Below are 25,553 nucleotides of genomic sequence, written 5' to 3'. Positions count from 1 at the left end.
AAGGTGCTTTTCTACCACTCACAAACTGAACTCCCTTGGCTCCGCAGAGCTGGTAGCCTGTATCTGCATTTCAGAGCCGATGCTGCCATAGACCGGGGGTGCAGACAGAGCAGACCACCAGAAGCTGGTACAGCAACACCAGCCTGAATGCTGTTAGTTTCAGCAACAGCAGCCCCCTTTTGTCAGTCCAGCTGCCTCTCCGCTGGGGTTTGGCGGCAGAGCTAGGCTGGGCAGGGGGTGTCGTTCACAGCTGTGCTGATACATTTTAAGTGTGGATGGATTCCTGCGGCACCAGCACTTGGATGAATTCATCCAGGGTGGGAAGAACCTCTTAACGCTTCCCTCTTTCCCATTTACTGATGATGGAACTGCTGTGGGAGGAGATGTGCATTCCCCCTCTCGCACTCAGGCCTGCTATCACCCTCATGTTCCAATGGCTGGTGGCGGCCGGACATACTGACAACAGTGTGAACCACTCACCCAACTGCTCACAGGAGGCCCAGACCCCCCAGTGCAGTCTTCAATATTGGCAGTGGTGGCTGGGGAGGGGGAAGTGCGCCCCAGGCAGTACTCTCGGGGGAGGGGGAAGGTATGAGGATGGGCAATCACTTGTTACTGAGTATGATCATCTTCCATGGGCGTTATGGCTCAGGCGGCTAATCAGGCCAATCCTTGAACCACGTGTGCTATTGCAACGAGGGCAGATGTTTCCAGGCGCAGCAGGAGGCTGTTGACCATGACTGGGAGCCAGTCTCTCCTTCCTCCTGCGCCTCTTGTCCTCTTCGGCTTGTCGGCGAGCAAGTTCAGAAAGCAGGGGACCGGCACGTAGGACTTCACTCCGGTTTAAGCGATCCTGGGCAAGTGTCAATGTCAATATTACACTTTTTTAGGTTGTCCTTATAACACTTCTGACATAAATTGTAATAGTGGAGGGGGAAGGTATAAACATGGCATGGTAGATCGGCCCCCCCAGGCACAGAGATGCACCTTGCTGGCCTGCACCCTTGGGCACCGAATGAAGCCCATATGATATAAAATCCTGAAGGGTGTGGAGAAAATGAAGTGTTATTTATCCATTCACATAACACAAGCACCAGGGGTCACTGGATGTATAGGCAGCAGGTTTAAAACAAATGAAAGGAAGTATTTCTTCACACAACGCACAGTCAGCCTGTGGAACTCATTGCTAGGGGATGTTATGAGGGCCAAAAGTATAAGGGTTCAAAGAATAATTAGATATGTTCATGGAAGATAGGTCCATGACTGGCTATTAGCCAAAATGGTCAGGGATGCAACTCTGGGTGTCCCTAAGCCTCTGACTGCCAGGGGCTGGGTCCCTCAATCGTTGCCCCGTTCTGGTCATACCCTGTGAAGCACCTGGCACTGGCCACTGTCAGAGACAGGCTATTGGGTTAGATGGACCATTGGTCTGACCCAGTCTGGCTGTTCTTATGAGGTGTGAGGCTGCTTGTGGCCAATCCCTCCATCTCCTGAGGGCAGGAGGACGTGGCTTTCTCTCTAGAAAACTTGTCTGCAGAGCCTCTGCCCCTAGCAGGCTCCACTCTCACTAGCTCACTGATCTCTCTGTCCTGGGCCTGGGTTTCTCAGGGCAGCGCCACCCCTTCCTGGACAGCGGCGCTAGCAGCACCTCCTTGCTTGGACCCATCTGGCCCCAACACGTCCTCTGCCTCCCAGGGGTGTTGCCCTAAAGTGGCGGCTCCTCCTAAGTCTTTTTAGCCGGCTTTGTTCTAGCTGAGACTCACTCAATGGAAGGTCCCACATTTATCCACAAAGCAGGTGCAAACCCTCCCCCACCCTGCCCAGTGCAGGCGTGTCCCCTCCCCAAGGGGTGCTCAGACTGGCCTCTGCTGCAAGGTGTGAGGGCAGCTTTGTGAGGTGGCCCGGGGAGCCAGCTGGAGGTCACCCAGCTCACGCCTCACAGCCGCCAGGTACGGCAACCAGCATTGGCCAAAAAACTCCCATGGCCATGGCACAATTGCTCACCCACCCCGTGGCCTTCCCACCCTTACTGGGGTCACCTGTTGGTTCGTGCTGACGGAAGCGGCTGGCCTGGCAGCCCTTGCTGTGCCTACACTAGACTTTCCCTGCAAAAGCGCTCACCGTTGAAGCTACTCACTGGGAGCCTTAATGTAGACAAGACTCTGGGCACGTGGCACTAACGCCTCGTGGTGCAGCCTGCTCCGAGCAAGGCTAGCCAACATGCTGGTTAAAATGGCAGCGGCAAGGCTACGCCCACCCACCATGGGCCAGAGAGCCTGAAATTCTTCATTTAGCTGGAGCCCAGTAAAGTGACGTCACACAGGCACCCAGAACAGAGTCATGGGCTCGAGCCAGACACCTGTGCCGCCTCTGTGGGGTGAGAGGCCAAGGACCACACATGGGCGTAGTTCTATTGCTAACGAGTCAGGGGCCTCTGGACATCACCGGTACAGGACGTGGGGATCAGGGGGGGGGCTCTACGAGCCAACGCAGCTAGAGATGACAGCCAAGGCTGCCCACCACATGCCCTGGGGCTGGCACGTCCTGCTTGGCATAACAATCGCCACCCACCCAGGCGCATGGGCGAGGCCCTACCGCACCAGCAAGCGCCAGCCACCCCGTTCTTCTCACTCCCGGACATTAGTTCACCCAATACCAGGGGACGGCAGACTAAAGAGAGAGGCAGCCCCAGCTGGCCAGACTCGGGTACCTACCAGCCTGGCAGAGGGCTGCGTAGGCCAGGCCTCTTTGTGTGGGATATTTTGGGGGGGAGGGGGTTGAGCGGGGAGTCAATAGGCAGACACCTCATCTCAGCAGCTACTGGGGGGGGGGGGGAGTATCTGTCACCTTTATATGCTGGGGTGTGGCCAGTCTGTGCCCCATGAATGCCCTGGCAGGAAGTGCTCTGGCAAGTGGGAGGGGCTTAGGCACTATAAAGCCAGGATGTGCGGCGTTCCCTAGTAGCAGAGTGGCCAGTTTGCTTTAGGTGGCACCCGGCTTTGAGGGATGCACTCACTCAGGAGCCTGTCTAGACCTCGTTACACCTCTAAAGGCTGAGCAAAGCGGCTTGCCTTTTATGGGCGACTCCAAGTAGGCAGCCCATGTGACCAGTGTATCTATCCCACCCCCCCACCCCCATGGCTGGATTTAAGGCTTAGGCACTAAGGGCCTATTCCTGTGGCCTGGGCTCCTGTGACTGCATCAGCGTCTGGGGTTTGTTTTAAGGCTCTGGTTGTGAAGACAAAAACCTGGGTCTAGTCTGCAGTTGTGTCTGCCTGAGCCTGCAGCCAGCCTGAAACAACAGCTCAGAGGGGTGTGACCTGCCCCGTGCCGTTCAGTACAGCCACAGCTCTGAGGAGACCCAGCAGAGGGCGCAGGGCGGGGGAAGAGGGCAGCAGGCCCAGGCAGACCCTCTGGCTGTTGCGGTAAGTACAGGGGAATCCTTGCTGTGCCTGCTGGGAGGGGAGGCACCCTACTGCTGCTCCTAGGGGGCTGCTATTTGCCCCCCCTCACACACACACACCCACACACTCGGGGGGTGCCACTACCACACCCTTTGCTCCTCCAAAGAAGCGGTAAGAAGGGGTCTGCACGGCAGGTCCCTCAGTGTGATGACCTGCTAGGGCCCGGGGTTGCATTAACCTGGCCCTGGCCGGTGAAGCCAGGCAGGAAAGGGCGACGGGACGTGTGCCTGGACTCAGGGGAAAGCTACACTAGCACAGCAGTGCGTGGCTCAGGATACAGCATCCAGGTAGGCAAGGGGCTGCCGGGACAGAGACATGGACTTTTACCTCCCCCACCCAAAGCAGGACACGGGCTGGGAGACGGCTCAGGGGAACCAGCACCCGGCTCCATGTCCATATGAACAACATGGGGCCGGGGGGGCTGGAAGACACCGTCAGACCCCCCCCATCCCCGTGCCCCTCCCAGCTTGTTTGATGGTCCCAGCCCCATAACTAGACTTCCCAGCCTCCCCAAAGCCTAACCCACCAATAGTCTTTCATGTACATTAACAAAAATAACTGGTCTCAAAACACATCAGCCTCCCGGTAAAGGTCTTTAATGTAGCATCTGCTATTTACAATGATTACATGTTATTTACCTGGGTCAAGTCCCACTTCAGTTAAATACACTTTCCGAAAGCAGCGTGGCCTGGAGGAGTGAGTACACGTCTGGGTGCTCATCATGGTTCTGCCACTGACTCACTGCATGGTCTTTGCCAAGTCACTTTCCCTGCCTGTGAGGTAGGTAGGTCAGTCCTGACCCCCGTCTTACAGGGCTGCTGCGAGGATTCATGAAGGACCAGCCAGTGCTTTGGAACGCTGTAAACGCCAGCTGCTATTATAGAGTGTATGGGCCTGTCATGTAATGTATTGCTGTATTTCTGGGGAGGAAACAGCCTGGAAATTGCCTCCTCCCCACTGCCAGCCCACTGGGCTACTGCCTGTTCTCAGCCTTTCCCCTGAGGGGGCTGCCTCCGTCCCCTGCCTGTGGCGGGGTGAACCCCCGGCGGGAGAGTGGCTCTTCTGATGGTTGTTCAGCGACTGCCTGTGCCGGAAGCTTTTGTTGCACTTGGTGCACTGGAAGGGCCTCTCCTGGGTGTGCATTCGCTGGTGCTGCTCCAGGGACGTCTTCTGAGTGAAGCTCTCCATGCATTCGATGCAGGGATAGAGTCTCTCCCCCGCCGGGTTTGCCTGGGGAGCTGGGGCGGGGACGCCATCCCCCCACCTCCCCCATTGCTGTGCCCTCGGCCCCCCATGGACGCGCAGGTGCTTCTGGAGATGGTGTTTCTGGATGAAGCTCTTGCCGCACAGGGCGCAGTGGTAGGGCCGCTCGCCCGTGTGGATCCGGTAGTGCTTGTTGAGGTTGGACTTCTCGTTGAAGGTCTTCTCGCAGGCCGGGCACGGAAAGGGCCGCTCGCCCGTGTGCAGCCGCGTGTGATCCGCAAGGTGCCGTTTCTGCAGGAAGCTCTTTGGGCACTCGGGGCACTTGTACCGGCGCTCCCCGTCATGCCGCCGCTGGCGCCGCGTGAGCTCCGGGTGGCAGCCAAAGTTCTTCCCGCAGGTGGTACAAATGAAGGACCCGTCGCTCTCCCCCACGTGGGTTCGCTGGTGTGTTAGAAGGCTCCTCTTCAGCCGAAAGCTTCGCCGACACTCGGCACAGACGTAAGCCCCCTGTCCGGCATGAGACAGCTGGTGCTTCCGGAGGCTGGGCTGGAGGCAGACGCTTGTCAGGCATTCAGCGCAGTTATAGGGTTTTTCTCCTGTCAGGATTCTCTGGGGCAGGGGAGGCAGCTGCTCCATTTGGGCGCCTGTCCCATGGTCTGCAGTTGTACATGGGCCTTGGGCTGCGTGGGCTTCCTTCTGCACCGCCCCTGGCTTGAATTCACACAGATTGCTCCCGCCTGCGGTGGGCTCTCCGGCTCCCTGCCGCCCTTCTGGGCCGCACGGACTCTCTGCTGGCTGGTCTTGGCTCTGGAAAGCCTCTTCGTCTGCTCTTCCCAGTAATGTCGTCGTCAGCTCCAGGATTTCAGGCTTTTCCTCAACCTGCCGCTCCTCGGCTTTGATCCCAATCCTGCTGGCTGCTGAAAGAAAGAGAGAATCCAGACACTTACTCAGCTCGTGCAACGGAGTCAGTCCGAGATCCTCGAGTCAGGAACGGAAACTCAGCGGGGATGCTCCCGGGAAGGAGATCTGACCTAGTTTGGGGTTTGGTAACCACGGAGGGCACAGGGACGCGTACGAGGAATCAAGCCTGCAAGCAAACTGCAGCCTCCCCGTGTCAGGGCTGTTCTGCAGTTTTTGATTCTTTTTTAACACTAGAAATCCAGGAGCATCAAACCTCCGGAAGGCAGCCTGCCTTCCCCACCCCGAACAAAGCTCTCCAGCTTAGCCGAGCCGCAGAGAGGCTTTACAAAGTGCTGCTTCGCCAACCAGCAGAGCGAAGGGTTCAACACTCAGCGATGGCCCTATCCTGAGAGGTGCTACAGGGGCCCAAGGACCTTCCATGCAAAGTGCAGCACTTCGCAGGCCTGGGCACGTGATGCCCCACGCCAGCCAGTGAGCCAAGCGTCATCACACACCGAGCTAGCAGGCCTACAAGGCAGAGATGATGGAGAGTCATGTATTCTAGTCTCAGTGCAGATGAAAACACGTGCTGAGGATAGATAGGGCAGACCGCCTTCCTGATTTTCTTTTCAGGTGCTACTGAGGGGCACAGTTAAGGTTGTTTGCCCACCTTCACTGTGAGTTTCCTTACAGGAAACCCAAGCGTTTGGGGTAAATATAACTAACTCAAGCTCCTGGATTTCTGGTTTGTGTTTTATACCAATGTCCCTGAAAGACCATGGCCACACTCCAGTGGCACAGCTATGGCGCTGCGCCTGCGTGGCTGTAGCACCACAGGGTAGACTCTTCCTGCAGTGAGGGAAGAGGTTTTCCCACTGCTGTAGTGAATCCACTTCCCCAAGAGGTGTAGCGACGTCAAGAGCAGAATTCTTCCGTCAACCTAGCCGTGTCTACGTCTACCGAACTTGTAAGTGCGGCCCAGGCCCCAGCGCGAAGCACTTTGTGACGCCTGCTGGAACTCCCCCACGCCGGGGTGTGCAGGGACTTGGCTCCCCTTTGCCTGCACCTGAGCCACGACACGTGGTTCCCCCACACGCGCCATCCAGGTCAACAGAGCAGGGCTGGAAATGGCATTGCCTGGGCAGAGGAGGGAGGGGACAGGAGGCTCGGTTACTGTTCACAGAGTAGCTGCTACCAAGCAAATTAAATGGCTTTAAACCCGCCCCCTTCGTCACTGGAGGTGACAGGCGATGGGGGCTCACACACCAAAGGCTCTAGGAGGAATCACTTAGTGCAAATGCACCACCGCTCACGCCGCAGTCAGTGGGAACACCCAAGGCACCCAGTTTTGAAGAGCCTGGCCACAGAGCTCAAGTGAAATGTTGCCCCAAGTGAAATCACCCTCCACACACATCCACATAGGACAGTAACTATCCCCTCAGTCCCCCGGTGGGCACCGAACTCCCCAGAGCCCTGAGTCAGGACAGCGTCCCGCTCTGGGACAGCTCAGGCACCAGTTGGAAGTTAAGCGCTGCCCTGAACACTGATGGACTCAGGCACATAGAATCACAGAAGATGAGGTCTATTCCAACCCTAAGGAGGTCATCTAGTCCGACCCCCTGCTCAAAGCAGGACCAACCCCAACTAAATCATCCCAGCCAGGGCTTTGTCAAGCCTGACCTTAAAAACCTAAGGAAGGAGATTCCACCACCTCCCTAGGTAACCCATTCCAGTGCTTCACCACCCTCCTGGTGAAATAGTGTTTCCTAATATCCAACCTAAACCTCCCCCACTGCAACTTGAGACCATTACTCCTTGTTCTGTCATCTGCCACCACTGAGAACAGCCGAGCTCCATCCTCTTTGGAACCCCCCTTCAGGTAGTTGAAGGCTGCTATCAAATCTCTCTCACTCTTCTCTTCTGCAGACTAAATAACAACAGTTCCCTCAACCTCTCCTTGTAAGTCATGAGTCCCAGCTCCCTAATCATGTTCGTTGCCCTCCGCTGGACTCTCTCCAATTTGTCCACATCCCTTCTGTAGTGGGGGGCCCAAAACTGGACACAGTACTCCAGATGTGGCCTCACCAGTGCCAAATAGAGGGGAATAATCACTTCCCTCGATCTGCTGGCAATGCTCCTACTAATGCAGCCCAATATGCTATTAGCCTTCTTGGCAACAAGGGCACACTGCTGTCTCGTATCCAGCTTCTCGTCCACTGTGACCCCTAGATCCTTTTCTGCAGAACTGCTGCTTAGCCAGTCGGTCCCCAGCCTTTAGCAGTGCATGGGATTCTTCTGTCCTAAGTGCAGGACTCTGCACTTGTCCTTGTTGAACCTCAACAGATTTCTTTTGGCCCAATCCTCTAATTTGTTTAGGTCACTCTGGACTCTATCCCTACCCTCCAGTGTATCTACGTCTCCCCCCAGCTTAATGTCATCCGTGAACTTGCTGAGGGTGCAATTAATCCCATTATCCAGATCATTAATGAAGATGTTGAACAAAACCGGCCCCAGGACTGACTCCTGATACCGGCTTGAAACCGGCTGCCAACTAGACATCGAGCCGTTGATCACTACCCATTGAGCCCAATGATCTAGCCAGCTTTCTATCCACCTTATAGTCCATCCATCCAATCCATACTTTTTAAACTTGCTGGCAAGAATACTGTGGGAGACCATATCAAAAGCTTTGCTAACATCAAGATATATCATGTCCACTGCTTTCCCCATATCCACAGAGCCAGTTAGCTCATCATAGAAGGCAATCAGGTTGGTCAGGCATGACTTGCCCTTGGTGAATCCTGATCACCTTCCTCTCCTCCAAGTGCTTCAAAATGGATTCCTTGAAGACCTGCTCCATGATTTTTCCAAGGACTGAGGTGAGGTCTGTAGTTCCCCGGCTTCTCCTCCTTCCCCTGTTAAAAGATGGACATTCTATTTGCCTTTTTCTAATCGTCCGGGACCTCCCCCAATTACCACAAGTTTTCAAAGATAATGGCCAATGGCTCTGCAATCACATCCGCCAACTCCAACATGCTGGAGGGCTTGTCCCCATATCCAAACAGCTGGTGGATTAATACCCAGAGCCCCGTCCGAGTGGATGTTCCTGCTGGTCCCCGAGCAGCGCTCACCCTGGGGCACCCACAGTGCAAAGAGCAGGATGCAGATTTCCAGTGCATGTGTCCTGAGCCTGCCAACCCCGACTCACAGGTGACTTCCCATTGGGCCAGGGACCTGCAGTTCCCACGGACAGGTTGTGGTCTATTGACTTCCAGGGGAACACTCAGGGAAGTGATAAATGGGCAAGGAGTTGCAGGACTGGGCCCACAGGCATCGCAACTAAATGGGCAGCTCCTGCCAGTTTCTGAACACCGTCCGCTCTCGCTGGCTGCACTGCGTTAGCGGCATGCCTGGAACACGGGGCGTTCTCTGGTGCAGGCAGGTGAACTACCCCAGTCTCCCCAGCTCGGGAGTGCTGAAGATGGCACAGCTTCCGGTCTGCTTCTCAGCGGCAGGGGGCTGGGAGGTGACTGGCTGTCACCAGGGCTCCTCAGTGTGGTGAACGGTGCCGGAGCAACAGTCCTGGAGGCTGCACTGTGCGCTTTAGCCACAAAGCAGGCACGGCACGGCACCCGTGCAAACTTCCTTCGCCGCACAAGTGAGAACGGAGCTGTCTCCAGGGCCTGTCTAGTCCGTGGCTTCTGTGTCGGATTAGAGATGGGGCCATCTGTCCTCCACTACAGGGCACTTCGGCTGAGGCCCCTGTACAGGTTTGGGTGGCCAGGGTGGCACGGGAGCCAGGCGCACAAGGCGAGAGCTCCCCCGTGCCCGGGGATCTCAGCTGGCCCGACCTGGCTGCTTTCTGCCCCCTTCGTGCTGCCCGAACACAGGGGTGCGCAAAGGGACCTGAACGCACCAGCCCGGCTGACTTGTGGGGTGTGACTGAGGCTGTTCCCACAGCAAGCGACGCCTCCTGCCCGGATTCTCAGTGTCGTTTATCCTTCCCCGTGCTCAGGAGCGGCAGCTGTTCCTCCCAGGAGGTGCTGGCCCCGGTAGTGCTCCGACCCGACACGTTCCCCACCACGGAGCTGGGGGAAGCCCTATCCCCGCTCTCTGCACCGATGGTTTCTCTGCAGGGCTCGGGTGGGCAGCAAACCCCTCCCCAGGGACTCTATTCCTGGAAGGTCTCTGCCTCGCCTGGCCCAGGGCCGGCTGGCACCCGGGAGGGATGGAACACGTGTCACGTGGGCACAGTAGGGGGCTGGCTCGCCAAGCCCAGCTCGGGCCGGTGCAGCCTGAGAGGACCTGGCTACCCGCTGCCAGCCCCGCGGTGCCCTTGGCAGGAGACGAGTCCTCTGGCGCTGTGCCAGGCTGTCCTGGCGGGCAAAGCCCCCACACTGAGTGCCCTTGGAGGGACCCACTGGTGCGTGGCCAGGTGGCACCGGCGGGTGAAACTCCTCCTGCACTGGTGGGGCAGCCCCCCATGGCGTGCTCCTCAGTGACCCCCGGGCGTTGCACAAACTGCCCTGGGGGGCCTGGGCCCTCGCCCCCCTCCTCGGCACGATGCTCCTCTACAAGTTGGAGCGGGATCTCACCTGCCGGGGCAGAAGAAAACAGCCGTTATTCATGTCACCTGCCGGGAGGGAGGGAGGGAATTCTGCGATTCAGGGGCTCCTGCTTTGGAGTCAAGGCCCATGAAGTTGGCTGTGGGGAGCGAGCTGGGACACTCATCGAGGTGCTGGTTTACCGGCCGGGCTCTGCAAATCCTTTGTTCCCCTAGAGAAGGGCAGAGGGGACGTTTTCCCCATCTCACTGTCTGAGGTGCTGGGGTCAGACCTGGGCCTTGCTATCACCAGCGATGAGGCTGCTTTGAGCTCCTCTGGGCTTGCAGAGCAGCCTCACGTGGCCTGCTGGGAATTCCCCAGGGGAAGAAACGCTGGAAGGGCCAGGCCTACACCACCCCCCTCCCCCGGCAGAGGGGCCGTGCTGGGGGGGATGGGAGGGGCCCGTTTGCAGTCGCAATGCGCTGGAAGTTGGCGCTGACCAGCTCCTTTAGCCACTTACTGGTTCCGAGCTGTTGCTCTCCACTACTCACCTGCGCTGGGCTCTCCAGGGAGCCCCCTTTGCTCCAAAGCCGGTTGAGTCCTAGCACACGCCTCCGGCTCCGGTTTAACCCAGGGGGAACGGGCAGGCGCAGGAGCAGGAGGTTCTGTTCCCAGGGAAGAGCAGGTGGGAATTAGCAGACGGTTTCTAACGTCCTGGAAGGGGCTCCCGACAGAGGCGGAGGCAAGAGAAAGGGGTTTGAAGGTGGAGCTTGATAAGTTTATGAACTGGGTTCCATGCTGGGGTGGCCTGCGATAGCGGGGACTGGACTCCGGGTCCCAGAGTCCCTTCCACTCCTGGGGGATTACGTTCCAGTTTGGGTTCTACTCCCACTTCCCCCCGAGTTGGGGGTTTAAAGCCGGCAGTGGCTCTTGCTGGAGGAGAGAAGAGACACCTCTTTCTAATGTGGTCAGGCTCAAGAGGAAGCAGAAAACGAGGGGCTAAGACCAGTGGTCAGACTATCCAAAGAGGGACAGGAGGAGGGGCTCTGGGGGGTGGCAGGGCCAGGAGGGGGCGCGACCGGCTGGCTTGCGGCCTGTAAACTAACAACACGTTAGAGAAGTTGAGACCAGATGAGCAGAAATGGTAAAACGGTCCGGCTGGATTCCCCGCTCGTCCCCTCACGCCCTGTGCCCAGAGCTCTCGGCTGCTACTCACCAGGGCTGGGGCCTGCAGGGGTTCTGCCTTCTCCACAGACCGGCCGATCCTGCCCACACGGCTCTTTCTCTCGTTTAACCCAGGACACGGCATCGGGGGGGACAATCGGAAACTCTGTTCAGGGCAAAGAGGATTACACCACGTTCCCCGCTCTCGGCCAGAGCCGAACACCGAGCTCAGGCCCCACCACCTTCGCTGTGGACCCCTCCTCCGCCCCAAGACAAGTTCAGCGGCTCCAAAGGTGGGGATTTGCTGAACGGCCAGAACACTAAGGGACACCCCCGCCCTGCTGGGCTTCATGAACGCAGAGCACGTGCACTAACGGCCAGACAGGCCAGGCTCCCACGCAGCAGGCAAGGGAGCGAGACAACATCCTCTCTGCACGCAGGGCAGGTCCCGTCCCAGCTCCTGAGCAGAGGGGCTGCTCCCTGCCAGCCCCCCCGGGGTCCTGCCAGCCCCACACGGGGCGAGGCGACTGCAGGGGGTTGCTGTTGAAAGGCCGGGGGACAAGCCGGCAGGAGTCGGGTACAGCAATGAGGTGGGCGACAGGCTGCCCAGAGGGTAAGAAAACTGCTGCCGGTCCCTGGAGACGGCTGGGCGCAGACGATTACTGCAATCGCCGGCTCCGAGATGGCGAAATCCATTACTCACCCGAGCAGGGGCTTCCACTGATTTCGTTTTCCCCAGAGTCCCCTCGGGCCCCGCAGCCCGGATCCTCCTCCTGGTTAATCCACAATGAAATGTCTGGTGCAGAGACGGGGGATTCTGTTCACAGGAAAGAGAAGGGCTCAGATTTTCAGAGGGGCCTAGGGGAGTTGGGCACCCAGTTCCCATGGACTGTCAGTGGGAGGTGGGGGCCCGAAGTCGCTAGGCTGCTTAGCCAATCCCAGCCAAAGGCTATTAAGGGTACGTCGACTTTCGAGCTGGACGTGTAGCCGTGGTGGTGGGAGGGGCTGGCTGCCCCAGGTACATCTGTAATGGCTCAGATGAGATCGTAGGTGGGGCAGCTTGTCCCTCCCTCCGTGCGCCCCCACGGCTACACTTCTCGTTAGCTGCTCGTTAGATCAGAACTCCCGCGGGTACGGCTCCTTGGCTGGCACTTCCCCCTTCCAGCCTGAACGCAGACACACCCTGCCTGTTTCTCCTCCCCGCTGAGAGCTGGGCCCAGGAGCCTCACACCCATCTCCGCCCAGCACCGTGTTTCAGAGGGGGCCCGCTCTGAACAGACGCTAGCGCGGCTCTGGGGGGAGGGGAAATGGAGGGCTGCAGATGGGTTTGATTCCAGAACGGTCAGGAAGGGGGAGGGGAGTTGAGGTGGGATGCGGGGAGAGCTGCAGATGGCACTTGCCGGGGACAAGGACAGAAATCCACGTCTGGGGAGGAGCTGCACGTTCTGAGAGCTTGCTAGAGCTTCAGCTTCTCTTTGCACTAGTGGTTCCCCTGGGGGCTGGGCGAGCCTGTCCGCTCTCAGAGCCCGTTCAGCACACGGGACGTTCTGCAGCACGCAGGCTGCCAGGGTTAAACTGTGTAACTGCCCCTGGGTTGTTCCAGGCTTTGGGATCTCAAAGGAGCTTTTCTCACTTGCTCCTTCCAGAGAGGTCTTCTCTCTCATCCCCGCCCTGCCTAACCTGGGGGGCAGCCAGGGGAAATCCCTTGTCACAGGGTGTCTGCTCACCGTTGGTCAAACCAAACTAGGGGGTGGGGGGAGGAAGCGGTTTCAAGATCCTGATCCGGATTTGTGGCTTCATCCCATCACTGCTCTTACCCACTGGCTGGGATTAGATTAAAAAAGCAAAGAACAGGAATAAAACACACACATGACGCTCAACCCCCTGGTGCAATCTCAGGGATTCGGGGGAAGCAACGTCCATTTCACCCGAATTCCCCCAAACGTTCTCCTGTCCCTGGCACAAGTGTCAGAAAAGTGCCCACTGAAACAGAGGGAATGAAAGAGCTCGTGAAGCTTTCATTGGATAGAGCCATTTAACTTCACACTTTGTGCGCGTTCGCCAGGCAGTCACACCTCCAGCACCGGGAATGCCCCGGCAACCAGTGGAACGACCACTGGGAACCCAGCTGAAGCGAGAGGCCTCAGGGCTCATTTTGGAGCGGTTTCAATGTACCTGGGCGGGGGTCTGCAGGGATCTCGCTCTCCTCTGAACGACCCCGATCCCTGACACACGGCTCCTCCCCTCGTTCAATCCGGGACAGGAGGTCAGGTTTGGAGATGGCGTAGTCTGCAGATGGATGAGAGACGCTCCAGTGTTTGATTCACACAGTAGGATGCTCATTACAGATCATGATCAGTGGTTTTAAATACCCAACCCCCGACTGCTGGGGGTGACAGGCGATGTGAAGAGATGCTGCACAGTTACAGGGATACCCTGCCCCGGGGCGGGCGTGTTCCTCTGATGGGTGGGGCTCTCTGATTCTTCCCAAGGGAAGGGGCTGCCATGGGCACAGGAAGTATTAATCCTCGTGCCTATTTATTAAGCACTAAGAAGCCGAGCAGGGAGCCACCCACAGAGGGGCAGAAGGGTTCATTTGGACACTATTTATACTACAATAGAGCCTGGGGGCGCCGGGGCTGTTCTCTGACACACAACGCACAGTTATGTCTTGAAATTCCAGGTGCAGGATCTTAGCCAAGGAAAACTGGGGGCGAACTGGGCAGTGCATTTGGGGTATCGAATTTGCTGTCCATTGTTAACCCTCGGGATTATTCCTTTCCTTCCTCCTAATGACATGATGTGTATTAGGGATGGAAATATCGGTTAAAAAAGTTAACTGGTTAAACCACTACAATTATTTTGTTTAATTGGTTAACCATTAACCGAGGTAGCTGGGCGGGCCTGGCACGGCGGGGACTGGGGCCAATCCGGCCGGGGCTGGGGTACGGCACAGCCAGGGGGCCAGCCAGGTAGGCGCAGCGCGGCCAGGGCCAGGGAGCCCGCCAGCCGGCTAGGCGCGTCCCAGCCTGCACCAGCCTGCCCGATGCAGGGCCGCCAGGGTTACCGATTAACCTTTTCCATCCCTAATGTGTATCAGGCTCTCCCCTCTTCAGCTGCTTTTCAGCTCTCCAGCTCTCTGTCCGCTAGGAAACGGTACAACTTGCGATTCCGCACTGGTGGCGCTGACTGTGGAGGCTGCGGAACGAAGTGGAACCAACCCATTTCGCTGGAGGATCCAGAAAGGTTCAGGGGTTGGGTTCCCGTTACAACGTGAACACGTGGACTCAGCCCGGCTCTGCGGCAGCAGGTGACAGGAGACGGCTCAGAGACCTGGGACAAGGGCAGCATAGGTCGTTGCTACGGCAGCCTGGCTCGTGGGAGCCCTGGCGCTGGCCGGTCTGAACTCTCGTAACCGCTGGTCTTTGCACGACCCCAGGCGTGTCCCAGCTGGCTGATAAACCGGCTCTAGTGCCTGGCGGCCCTGCCCACGCTCGCTGCAGTGCACTGGTCCCTCAAGGGGCGACGGGCTCTGAGCAGGGGTCTCTCTCAGCTGGACTTGCTGGGCAGAGCTCAGTGAGAAATAGGAGGCTCCGTCTCGGGGGCACTGAGGCCGTGTGGCCTCCCCTTGTGGAAGGGTGGGACCTCCTGGGGGTCTAGCGCACTGAACGGGTCCTTCCAGGGGCCGGTCACAGGATCTGTGACACCATTTGCATCTGTCTCAATGCACTGGCCACTCAGAACCCTCTGGGGCAAAGGGGGAGTGGCCCTGGCGCACACCAGCAGTGTCTAGAGTTGGAACTGGATGGTCCATACAATTAGTGACAGGACATGGAATCTCTCTCCTAGGTGACTGGCTCAGGGCAGTGGGGAACACAAGCCATTACCCTCTGGCGGCTGGCTGGGAAGTACCTGAGTAATGCAACTTGGGGTCTCCATGCAGCCCAATGACAGAAACCTCCTTCTCAGTTAGAACTAGTAACTGGCCGTTCTAGCCGAGAGCTCCCAGGAGTGAGGGACATGGATGGACCAGCGAGGCCTCCAGTGCTTCCAGCTGCACAGGGCCCCTTTGTGTTCACTTGGGGCAGCAAACATTTCCCTGCGGACTGACAGCTCTGCGTCTGCAGAGTCTCTGTGCATGTGCAGTCAATACAGCCCTTCTCTAGAAAGCATTGCAGGGGGAGGAATTCGGAACAACACTGGGGCCACGTCTACACTTAAAATGCCAGAGCTGCAGCTGCGTCGCTCTAGCGCGTCCGTGTAATCCCTCAAGACAGCGCGGGGAGGGGTTCTCCCATTGCTGCAGTTAGTCCAGCTCTCGGAGGGGCGGTCGCTACCTGGAGGGAAGAATTCTTCCATCCACCTAGTGTCGTCTACACCAGGGGATAGGACAGCATAGCGGGTAGCGATGGCTCTCCGGGGGATGGATCTGTCACACCCCTACGAGACACAGGTATGCCGATGTACGTTTTCAGTGTAGACCAGCCCTGTGTATTATAATCTCGTTTTAAGCTGTACACAGTCAGGCCTGGTCTACACTAGAAAACTAGGTCAGTTTAACTACATCAGTCAGGGTGTGAAAAATCCACCCCCCTGAGCGGCGTAGTGAAGCCGAACTAAGTCCCCATGTAGACAGCTCTAGGTCGAATTCTTCTGTCGACCCAGCGACCGCTCCTCAGGGAGGTGGATTACCTACGCTGGCAGGAGAATTCCTCGTCAGTGTACGTAGTGTCTACACTGAAGCAGAACAATGGCACAGCTGTTTTAAGGGTAGACAAGCCCTTAATCAAAGGGCCACATTACAAGGATTTTACCTACGGATCCACCCAGAATCAAAGGAATTGGAGAATAAACTTGAGCTGGAGCCAACTCTACCTTCAGTGACCTCACAGCTTCTTGTAAGTGAGCGAAGAAAAAAAATTACCCAGGGAGATCAGGGTCTCATAGTTCCCCTTCATCACGTTCTTGTAAAGCTCCTTCTGCCATTCCTCTAAGCTCCCCCACTCCGGCTCGTTGAAATAGACGGAGACGTCGTCGAACGTCACCGGCACCTGGAATCACAAGCGTTGCACACTCAGTACCTGCTGGGTCAGTCCCACCTGTCGTGTGAATCAGGAGAGATGGGGAGGATCAGTGTTGTCTGTCTATTATTGGGAAAATGATTAGAAATGGGTTTGATGTAACCCCCCCCCCCCCAGACATCACAGCTAGAGCTGCACGAGGCTATGCTGCCCCCACCCCCGCGCCGGCAGAGCTGGAAAGGAAAATCTGAATTTGGTCAGGTGGAGGGTAGAGAGACTGCTTCCCCCTCTTCATCAATGCAACACGTGGATCCCGTCCTCCCGTTACCAGGCTGCACATGTGAAATGGAGCCAGGCTGCTAGGGGGCTCCACGTTACCCAGATACCCCTTGCACAAGGATTCCCCACTCCTGGGCTGTGCAGGGCTCTGGGAAGATGCATCGCGGAGGCAGCTGCCCCTCATACTCTGTGTGGAAGTGGGCACGGACATGGAGAAGGTCCTCTCTGCATGCTGATCCCAAGGGAACACTCTGGCTGTAGGATCAGATAAATATGGAAAGGGTTAAATGAGCTCGGCTAAAGAAAACGGGTTCTGTAGTTTAAGTAAAATAAAGGGGCTTTCATGGCCATGAATGGGCTTTGGAAATAACAGGTTTAGAAGTTAGAAAGAACGTGGCACGCAGCAAGACCAATTCTGGGGAGGATGCTGAGCTGGGAAGGTGGCTAATGAGATGAAAAAGGAGTTTTTTGGACCCGGGGCCTCTGAATGATAAGCAATGGTTACACACTGGTTCTAACACAAAAGGAGAAGTTGTTTTGTCATGTGATAAATGTACAGTAACCTTTACCACCCCAGTACTACAACGTGGGCCTGCGGAAGAAGAGAAAAGGCCAACGCAGGTAGCTTTATGATCCATACATTTAAGGCAATTCAAACGACAAGGCCCCACTGCCGTATCTAGGGGAAAGGTGCCCCAAACTGGTTCTTAGCTACGTTAGACGTTGGCGATGACATCACGTGTCTGTTAGAGTATAAAGGGGTGAGCTCTTCAAGGGTTCGTTACAACGGCCTGCCTGCCCGAGGTGGGGCCAGCCAGCAATGGTTTGAGCACCCCTGGGACGGGTCTTTTTTGTGACTACTCTGGTCAAATGCTTCTGAATGTGTGTTCAGGCCGGTGAATAAGGAACAGCCAACGCAGCGTCAGAGCAGCACGTCACAACACAATTCGCCTGTGCGCTATTGTAGCACGTTTCTGTAACATGGTTAGAACATACTCTGGTCCTTCCAGAAGAGATACGAGCAAACGCGCTCCAGCGCGCGGCCCTGACTGGGGAAATCTTGCTGCGGAGATGGAATGTCAACGGGAAAAGAAATCTTTCAATAGACTGACGAGAGAAAGAGGCCACGATTTTCAAAAGTGGAGGTCTAAAGTTAAGCTCTGACATTCATCCTGTTATCCAAGAGATGGTCGGGATATGGGTCACACATCTCTGAACGTGGGTGTGAACACATCTTTCAACTAGCACAACTATCAGGATCAATTAATCACAGCCCCGCACCCCAGCCCCCAACCTACGACAAAAGGGGTTGTGAACCCACCCAGGAGTTTTGGACCGAGGGGGAGGAGGAGTCTGTTTGGGTCAGGACGTGGGGAGGGAGAACACACAGACTGAGGGGGAAAGCCAACCAAGCTGCAGCCTGGGGCACGGTTTGGTGTCTGACCCTGGGAAAAGCTAGAGACGGCTTTTGGGTCTGGTGCTGCCTACAGAGGCTGGAGGCTGTTGACTAAGAAACTGCTCCTTCTGCCTCCTGCATTCGGAGACCATTTGTACCTTCCTTGTAAAGAAACAAGGCTGTGCCAAAGAAAATCCCAGCCGGACAGACTCCATTATCAATACCTGCCTTCCAGCGGGAACACCCCCAGGGCCCGGCACTGTGACTGGCCGCGCAGGTCACAAAGGGCAATAGTTAGGCAATGAATAAATCCCCCGATTTTCCAGAGCGCCGAGCACACGGCAACACCCACGGACTCCAATGGGAGCGGCTGGCGCGCAGCACTTGGAGAATCGGGCCACTTATTCGTTGCCTAAATACGAAGGTAGGAACCCAGCTTTAGGCACTGACTCTGGAAAATCTCCGCACGTGATTCCGTTCTGCCCCTCGGCGCCAGCTGGGATATCGTTACCTTGGGGACCTCCCCCCTAGCGCCTGGGGGGAGTCTCAGGATCCAGAAGTTCCTGTTCTTCAGCAGGTTCTCCATGTTCTCCAGCCTCCTCTGCAGCCGTCCGTACCCCTGGATCAGAGTTCCCAGCGCGGCCCATTTACTCTCCAGCTGGCTTTCAAATTGCATCACTGTTTTCTCACAATCGACTAATTTCTTCTCTGCTGTCCCCACTCTCCTCTCCAGAGTCAGCAACCGCGTGGCATGGGAATCCACCGTCCTGTCCACAGCTTGGATTGCAGCTACTGCGGGCCACATGGAAAGCTTTGCTGGTTGCAGCTGGCTCTCTCTCTCAGAAGTCTGTGTGGGGTCAGAGCGGGATTGGAAAGGCATCGGGCGCTTTGACTCCGGGTCCCACTCTGGAGCCTGTTTGCAGGGACAGGAACGTAAGTGGAGCTGGGGGACTCGTTATTCCACAAACAAAACTCCACTTAAAAGGGACTAAGGCTGAGCAAGTGTGAGAAGCCCCAGAGAGCCAGCCCTGAAAAGCCAGGAAAGGCCAATGGCCTCCTCTGAATCTGCTGTCCACACACTGCACTTCCGCTAAGCGCCCAGCTCTGCGTGAGCAGACGGAATTCCCTTGTGGAGACGCACAACACATTCCTCCCCCCCAGTACAACAGAAAACCCTTCTCGCCACCTCCACGGATACTGTGACATGCGCGCACAGGACCAGCGTGGGTGTGTGTGTGTGTCCTGTCTCTATAGGGGCAAGGGGGGGCACCAGGTTGCCATTAAGGACATGCTAGGAATGTGGTTCACGAAGAGCATTTCCGGGTCACTGGCGGAAGCAGCACGTTCCTTGGCACGATGCCGAGTCTCTCACTGTCTGTGGGAAGCTGCAGTGTGGGGTACAGTGAAGGGGAGCCTCAGACACTGTCATTTCCTTGCTCCTTATGATTTCCCTCGGGGGGGGGGGGTCACACCTACCCAGCCAGACCCTGGAGACAAAGGTTTGGTTTGTGGAATTTCCACAGGGTTTAATACCTGAAGTGTAGGAGGCTTTTTGATAGCGGGGGCTTGGAAAGGCAGAGCTGTCCTCCCCGCCATTTCTCTGAGGACATGTGGGGATATGGAGGGAGTGGGGATGTTGTTACTCCAGGGCACACGGGTACATATTGGCCACTGAGATCCCCTGGGTCTGCATCTGCCAAGAACCATCATGTAAGGTCTCTAACGAAAGCCGGCGCCAGAAGGGTCCCCATAATCATTGCGAGATGTGAAGAGTTCTGTATCTATGCTAAAAACTCTGTTCTCTAGGGCGGTGAGATAAGGCAAGTCACTGACAGGTGATCCACAAACTCCTGTCAAGCAAGGGGAAGAGACATTTATCTCACTCTGCCTGGTCACGTGCCAATTAAGTACTGTACGACTCACAATGGACGGCCATCTACCATCTGAGCAAAATGTTAGTAACTAGGTTGTGGAGGTTGCAGGACAAAACAAGAACACCCGGGGTTATCCTGTTACAGTAAGACAATGAACTCTTGAGACTATATCTGGGGTGCAGATGAACCCCCAGTTCTCCTTCAATCTATGTGAACAAACCACCAGTGGGCTTGATCTTATGGGAAGGGGTTGAAAAGGCTGGGGAAAGGACAGGGGGTCAGCTAGCTTGCAGGAGCCAGGGGCGTGCCTTGAGAGTTCTGTTGAGGCGCTAGTGAGCGCGTTACGATTTTGTTTCATACGTAACGGTTTGTTTTCGACATTCTTTCTGTCCCTCGCTTGAGCGTGGGGTTGTGTCCCTGACCATCTTGACCAACAGCCATTGAGGGAGCTGTCCTCCATGAATTTACATCATTCTTATGTGAACCCAGTTCTACTTTTGGCTTTCACAACATTCCCTGGCAAGGCTCATAGACTCATAGACTCTAAGGTCAGAAGGGACCATTATGATCATCTAGTCTGACCTCCCGCATGATGCGGGCCACAAAAGCTGCGTTCCACAGGTTGACTGTGTTGTGTAAAGAAATCCTTCCTTTTGTTTGTTTTAAACCGTCTGCCTGTTCATTTCATTTGGTGACCCCTGGCTCTTGTGTTATGAGAAGGAGTAAATAACACTTCCTTATTTACTTTCTCCACATGGTCATGATTTTACAGACCTCTATCTTATCCCCCCTTATCTGTCTCTTTGCTAAACTGAACAGCCCCCGTCTTTTTAATCTCCCCTCAGACAGAAGCTGTTCCATACCCCTGATCGTTTTTTGTTGCCCTTCTCTGTTATCTTTTCCACTTCTAATATATCTTATTGCTGCTGCCTGAAATCCAGCCCCATCCACACAACCCCACAGCCAGGGACAGGGCTGTGCAGGCCAGCCACAGGTAATGTCCCTGACACAAAGAGCTTACAGGTACGGGCTGGATCCTGGGAAGAGCCGAGCACCTGCAGAGAGAGGTGGGGGTTGTTCAGTGTTTCTCAGGAGATGCTCAGTATCTTGGCATAACACCGGGTCTCTCGTTAAGACGTAGCAGGATGAAAAGTGGTAATAGGTATTTGGAGTGGGAGTGAGCAGGGAGGGGCAGGCAGAGAAGGGAGGACAAAGCAGATGGACTGGAATGGGTTCCCTAGGGAGGTGGTGGAATCTCCTTCCTTGGAGGTTTTTAAGGCCCGGCTTGACAAAGCCCTGGCTGGGATGATTTAGTTGGGGATTGGTCCTGCTTTGAGCAGGGGTTGGACTAGATACCTCCTGAGGTCCCTTCCAACCCTGATATTCTATGATTCTATGATTCAGATAACATCAATTGAAAACATTATTTGTGTGTATTGTGGTGATGGCTAAGAGCCCCCATCAGGGCCCAGGGCCCCTCTGTGCCAGGCCCCTGCAAACCCAGAACACTGGGATATGATTTGGCCGTGTACCTTTCTCGGTGTGATGGGCGCTATAGGACTGGGCCCCAAGGAGCAGAGTACCCCTTGCTCCCTAGCTCAGGGATGAGCAGTTTCACACCCCATCCATTGCTCTCAGCTCTGCTGCCATTAAATACACCCCATTGCTGACAGGCTCCGGCAGCCTGGACTGACTTCCCAGGCCTCCGTGTGTGGGGGCCCTGAATAGAGAGACCTTGCCCCGCTTCCCAGAGGTTCCCGACACCGGGCCCCACACACTGAGGCGCAGGAGGTCAGCGAAAGCCTCTGGCAATGCTGGGCCAGGGAACAGGGCGCTTCTCTCCAGCTCCAACCCACAATCAGACCCCAAACCGCCAGGCCGGAGGGGCTGGAGAGACAGTTTCCAAGCCCTGCCCCGGACAGCAGGACCCAGCCCCCAGGGAACTCAGAGCTACGCGCCTCAAAGCAGGAGAGGGCACCAAAGCCAGGACCAGTTTAACTCCTCTCCCCGTTCACACACCCGGGGAGGAGACACGGGCCGGGATCGCTCAGCCCCCGCCCGGCCGGGCAGCCCCGCGCTCCCCGCGGCCCGGCTCCCGGGGCCCAGGCCGGGCGGGGATCGCCTTGTCCCGGGGCCCGAGGCTCCCCCGCCCCAGCGCCGGGCCCTTACCTGGGCAGCGGCCCGCTCGGCCATGGCCCCCCCGGGCGGGGCTTCTCCAGCGGGCCCGGCCCGGCCCGGCCGAGCTCCGCTCCCGCTCCGGGCTGGGCAGAGTCCCGGCGCCGCCTCGCCTCGCCTCGCCTCGCCTCGCCACGGGCAGGTCCCGGCCCCGCTGCCGGGCGGAGCGGAGCAGAGCGAGCGCCGCCGGGGGGAGCCGCGGCCTGGCTGCCGGGGCCCGGGAGCGGCGGGGCGGGGAGGAGCGGGGCGGCAGCGGCCCCTGGCGGGGGGATCGCGGCGCCGGGGCGGAGCTGTCCAGCGGGGCCGCGGCTGAAGCCCGGAGCCCGGGTGCTGCGGCTGGGGGCGGCCCGGGGCTCTCCGGTGGGATGGAGCCGGGTCCTTGCCCTGCTCGGGGGGCTGCGGGAGACGCTCCCGGGCGGGCTGGGCCGCGGCTCTGCTCCCTGCTGGTGACGGGGTGACGGGAGGCCCCCGGGAGCCGGGGGTGGGCAGGGGCTGCCGGGCCGGACCCCGATCCAACAGCTGGAGAGGGGCCCCGGGGGAAATCCAGGGGCCGGGGCCGGAGCTAGGGCTAAGGACAGGGCACCGGTGGCGGAGGGGAAACCCCACGGCCGGGATGAGCCAGCTGCTGCGGTAGCAAACATAGGCTGGGGGTGGGGGCACAGGGGCTTTTTAAATGTCCCCTCTCCCAGGTCGGTGCATCTTAGCATCCGCTTCCCACGCTGCCTAAGGGGGGATCTGCTCATTCACTGTTTGGAAGAGACTCTCCTGCTGGCGGTAGCTCCAGCCCCGAGCGCCGGGAAAGCGTGAACTGGACCCAAACCCTCAGGAGATTTTCATAGAATCATAGAATATCAGGGTTGGAAGGGACCTCAGGAGGTCATCTAGTCCAACCCCCTGCTCAAAGCAGGACCAACCCCCAACTAAATCATCCCAGCCAGGGCTTTGTCAAGCCTGACCCTAAAAACCTCTAAGGAAGGAGATTCCACCACCTCCCTAGGTAACCCATTCCAGTGCTTCACCACCCTCCTAGTGAAATAGTGTTTCCTAATATCCAACCTAGACCTCCCCCACTGCAACTTGAGACCATTGCTCCTTGTTCTGTCATCTGCCACCACTGAGAACAGCCGTGCTCCATCCTCTTTGGAACCCCCACCCAGGTAGTTGAAAGCCGCTATGCCCCGTCATTCTTCTCTTCTGGAGACTAAACAATCCCAGTTCCCTCAGCCTCTCCTCATAAGTCATGTGCTCCAGACCCCTAATCATTTTTGTTGCCCTCCGCTGGACTCTTTCCAATTTTTCCACATCCTTCTTGTAGTGTGGGGCCCAAAACACAATAATAAATTGGGGCTCTGTTGAATTTGCCTTCTGGGTTTTGCACTTTTAGCCCCCAGTCTTGTGGGCGAGATCACAGCCTGTCCTAAACCACTGTGTGGGGTGGCTGTGCACCGCTAAGCAGCTGTCAGCCCACCACCTGGTCAGAATGGGCCATTCCAGCTTCACAGCTATGGAGCAATGAAAACAGAACAAAAGAGCCCTCCAAATAATATACTACTGAGGCTAGAATTGCTCCTCCTCCTCCAAGGGGCAGGCAGACTCCCCTGATCATCTGTAGTGTCCGGCCCTCCCTGCCCCGCAGCCTCACGAAAACAGGCAAAGTGCTCTCCACGTGTGGGCTTGTGAAGGGGCCCAAGGGGGGGGCTCGTGAAAGGTTAACACCATCATTCTCCGGTGCAGTCACGGCCGCGACAGGCCGGGAAAGCCTCAGGCTCCGAGAGTTGGCTTAGACCCGGCCGATCGGGCTGCACGCCAGCCAGGGAATGGCCTGGGATGGATTTTGGACAGGATCCGGCCTGATTTCAGTGTGCTAAAGCTGTGAGCAGGGGAATTAAGCGCTGTTCAAACACCCAGCGACGGCTGGGCACCAGAGGCTTCAGCTCTTAGGAAACTCCCGCTGGGACAGATGCAGCAGCTGGTCTCAGCAACACAGCTCTGGCGAGCCCCTCACCGGCCCTCTGCTCTCTGCCCCTGGGATTGCAAAGCAAGGTCCGGCTCTCGGGCCTTCTCTGCACGGCGCCACAGGGTAGGGTGACCAGACAGCAAGTGTGAAATATCGGGACAGGGGGTGGGGGGTAATAGGAGCCTATATAAGAAAAAGACCCCAAAATCGGGACTGTCCCTATAAAATCAGGATATCTGGTCACCCTACCACAGGGCCTGGGCCCAGGGTGTGTGAAAGAGCCGAACGCGCTGGGACAAAGACGGGGGCGACAGCCAGGCTCCTCCGGCGCAGTGGAACGCTCTGTAATAAGGCCAGAGCTCGGCCATGCCGGAGACAAAACTTTCTCAGGGGGGTGGGCCGAGATTGCGGCATGAACGTCCCACCTTCTGCTCCAAGCGCAAGGTGCGTTTCTTGGCTATCACCTTTCTAACAACACCCACGCATCTATCAACATCGAACCCCTCGCACAACCAAACACAGCTCTGCACATGCTTCTCCCTCTGGGAGAGTTAAAAGACCAAATACGGGACGGATGTTAGTCTCATTGCGTTTAATGCACCCCCGCTGGAAGGTGCTGATACCACAGTGAAGAAAGTGGCCAGACGTAGACTAGACTAGAGGGCAGATCAGGACTCATGGGCCTGGCTAGGGCCTTTTAGCCATGAAGGCCTGTAAGCCGCCACAGACTATAAACAGGATCAGTCACACACCAAGTAAATGCGGCCACCTCTGGGTGGGCTGCAGCAGCTGTTTAGCACGGCACACGGGTATGTTTGTGGGCTAGAAAGGGAAGAGTGGCACAGCCTGAAAGTGCAGGAGTTCAGGGACGCAGAGCGACTTACCAGAGTCAGGCCCCTGGGGGTTAACCCCCAGCCTCGTAGGAGCTTTAATGAGCGGAGCAGGTCAGGGCCTCAGCTGCACCACCAAGCAGAGGGGGGAGAATACAGAGCGTGTTTTGTGATGGCCTTTGAGTTGGAGGAAACCCTGCAGTAGTGAGCAGGGAGGCTGCCCGTTGCCCAGCCCTGCCGGTCACAGGAGAGACACGCCTGGGGCTGTGCACCCCGAGTCCGACCGGTGCAGTCCGCAGAAACCCCCACTCAAGGGGGCCTTGGCTTTAAATGGCCACAAGAGGGAACCCCCACCTGTCACACAGGCTCATTTTATTCCTCATTCCCTTGCTTCTGAAGCAACATAATGACCTTGCAAACCCACAGCAGCCGGGATGGGGGGCGAACGGACCCACCGCTCCATTCATGGGCACTTCACCGCGCGAGGGGAGGCTGCATTTCCCCTCCTCTGGCCAGCGTGTCCAAGCAGCGGGCCTCCAGCTTTAACGCTCAGACCCGGGGCTCTGCCAGGACCCGGCACTCGTTCAGTCGGTTACGGGGAGGGAGGCGGTCCAAGATCTCAGCCACTGGCGCTGCCCAGGCCTCGTTCTCTGCCCTCGGAGCCAGGGTCTCAGAGCTGCACCAGCCGCTGATCCCCACGGACCCGGGACAGTTCCCGTGGGGACTGGGGAGCGATGGGGCGAGTG

At 57.3% G+C, this 25,553-nt stretch overlaps 1 protein-coding gene across 2 annotated transcripts; it reads right to left on the bottom strand.

Annotated features, from left to right (window-relative positions):
* Window positions 1-4,044: 4,044 nt before the first annotated feature.
* LOC128830933 (zinc finger protein 398-like) lies at window positions 4,045-22,243 on the bottom strand. Of its 2 annotated transcripts, none has more exons than XM_054016877.1 (8): window positions 22,015-22,243; window positions 18,483-18,884; window positions 16,200-16,326; window positions 13,451-13,564; window positions 11,979-12,092; window positions 11,328-11,441; window positions 10,663-10,776; window positions 4,045-5,584 (listed from the first exon to the last, which is right to left on the bottom strand). In XM_054016877.1, the coding sequence occupies exons 1-8, from the start codon at window positions 22,036-22,038 to the stop codon at window positions 4,362-4,364; spliced, it is 2,232 nt and encodes a 743-aa protein (XP_053872852.1). In that variant the 5' UTR covers window positions 22,039-22,243; the 3' UTR covers window positions 4,045-4,361. The 2 variants fall into 2 exon arrangements, with proteins under 2 accessions (XP_053872852.1, XP_053872853.1); XM_054016878.1 differs by having other exon boundaries at window positions 4,045-5,581.
* Window positions 22,244-25,553: the final 3,310 nt, after the last annotated feature.

This window comes from Malaclemys terrapin, chromosome 2 (genome assembly GCF_027887155.1).
Source record: "Malaclemys terrapin pileata isolate rMalTer1 chromosome 2, rMalTer1.hap1, whole genome shotgun sequence".
In the NCBI taxonomy this organism is placed as follows: domain Eukaryota; kingdom Metazoa; phylum Chordata; order Testudines; family Emydidae; genus Malaclemys; species Malaclemys terrapin.
This window is presented reverse-complemented; position numbering and strand designations above follow the sequence as displayed.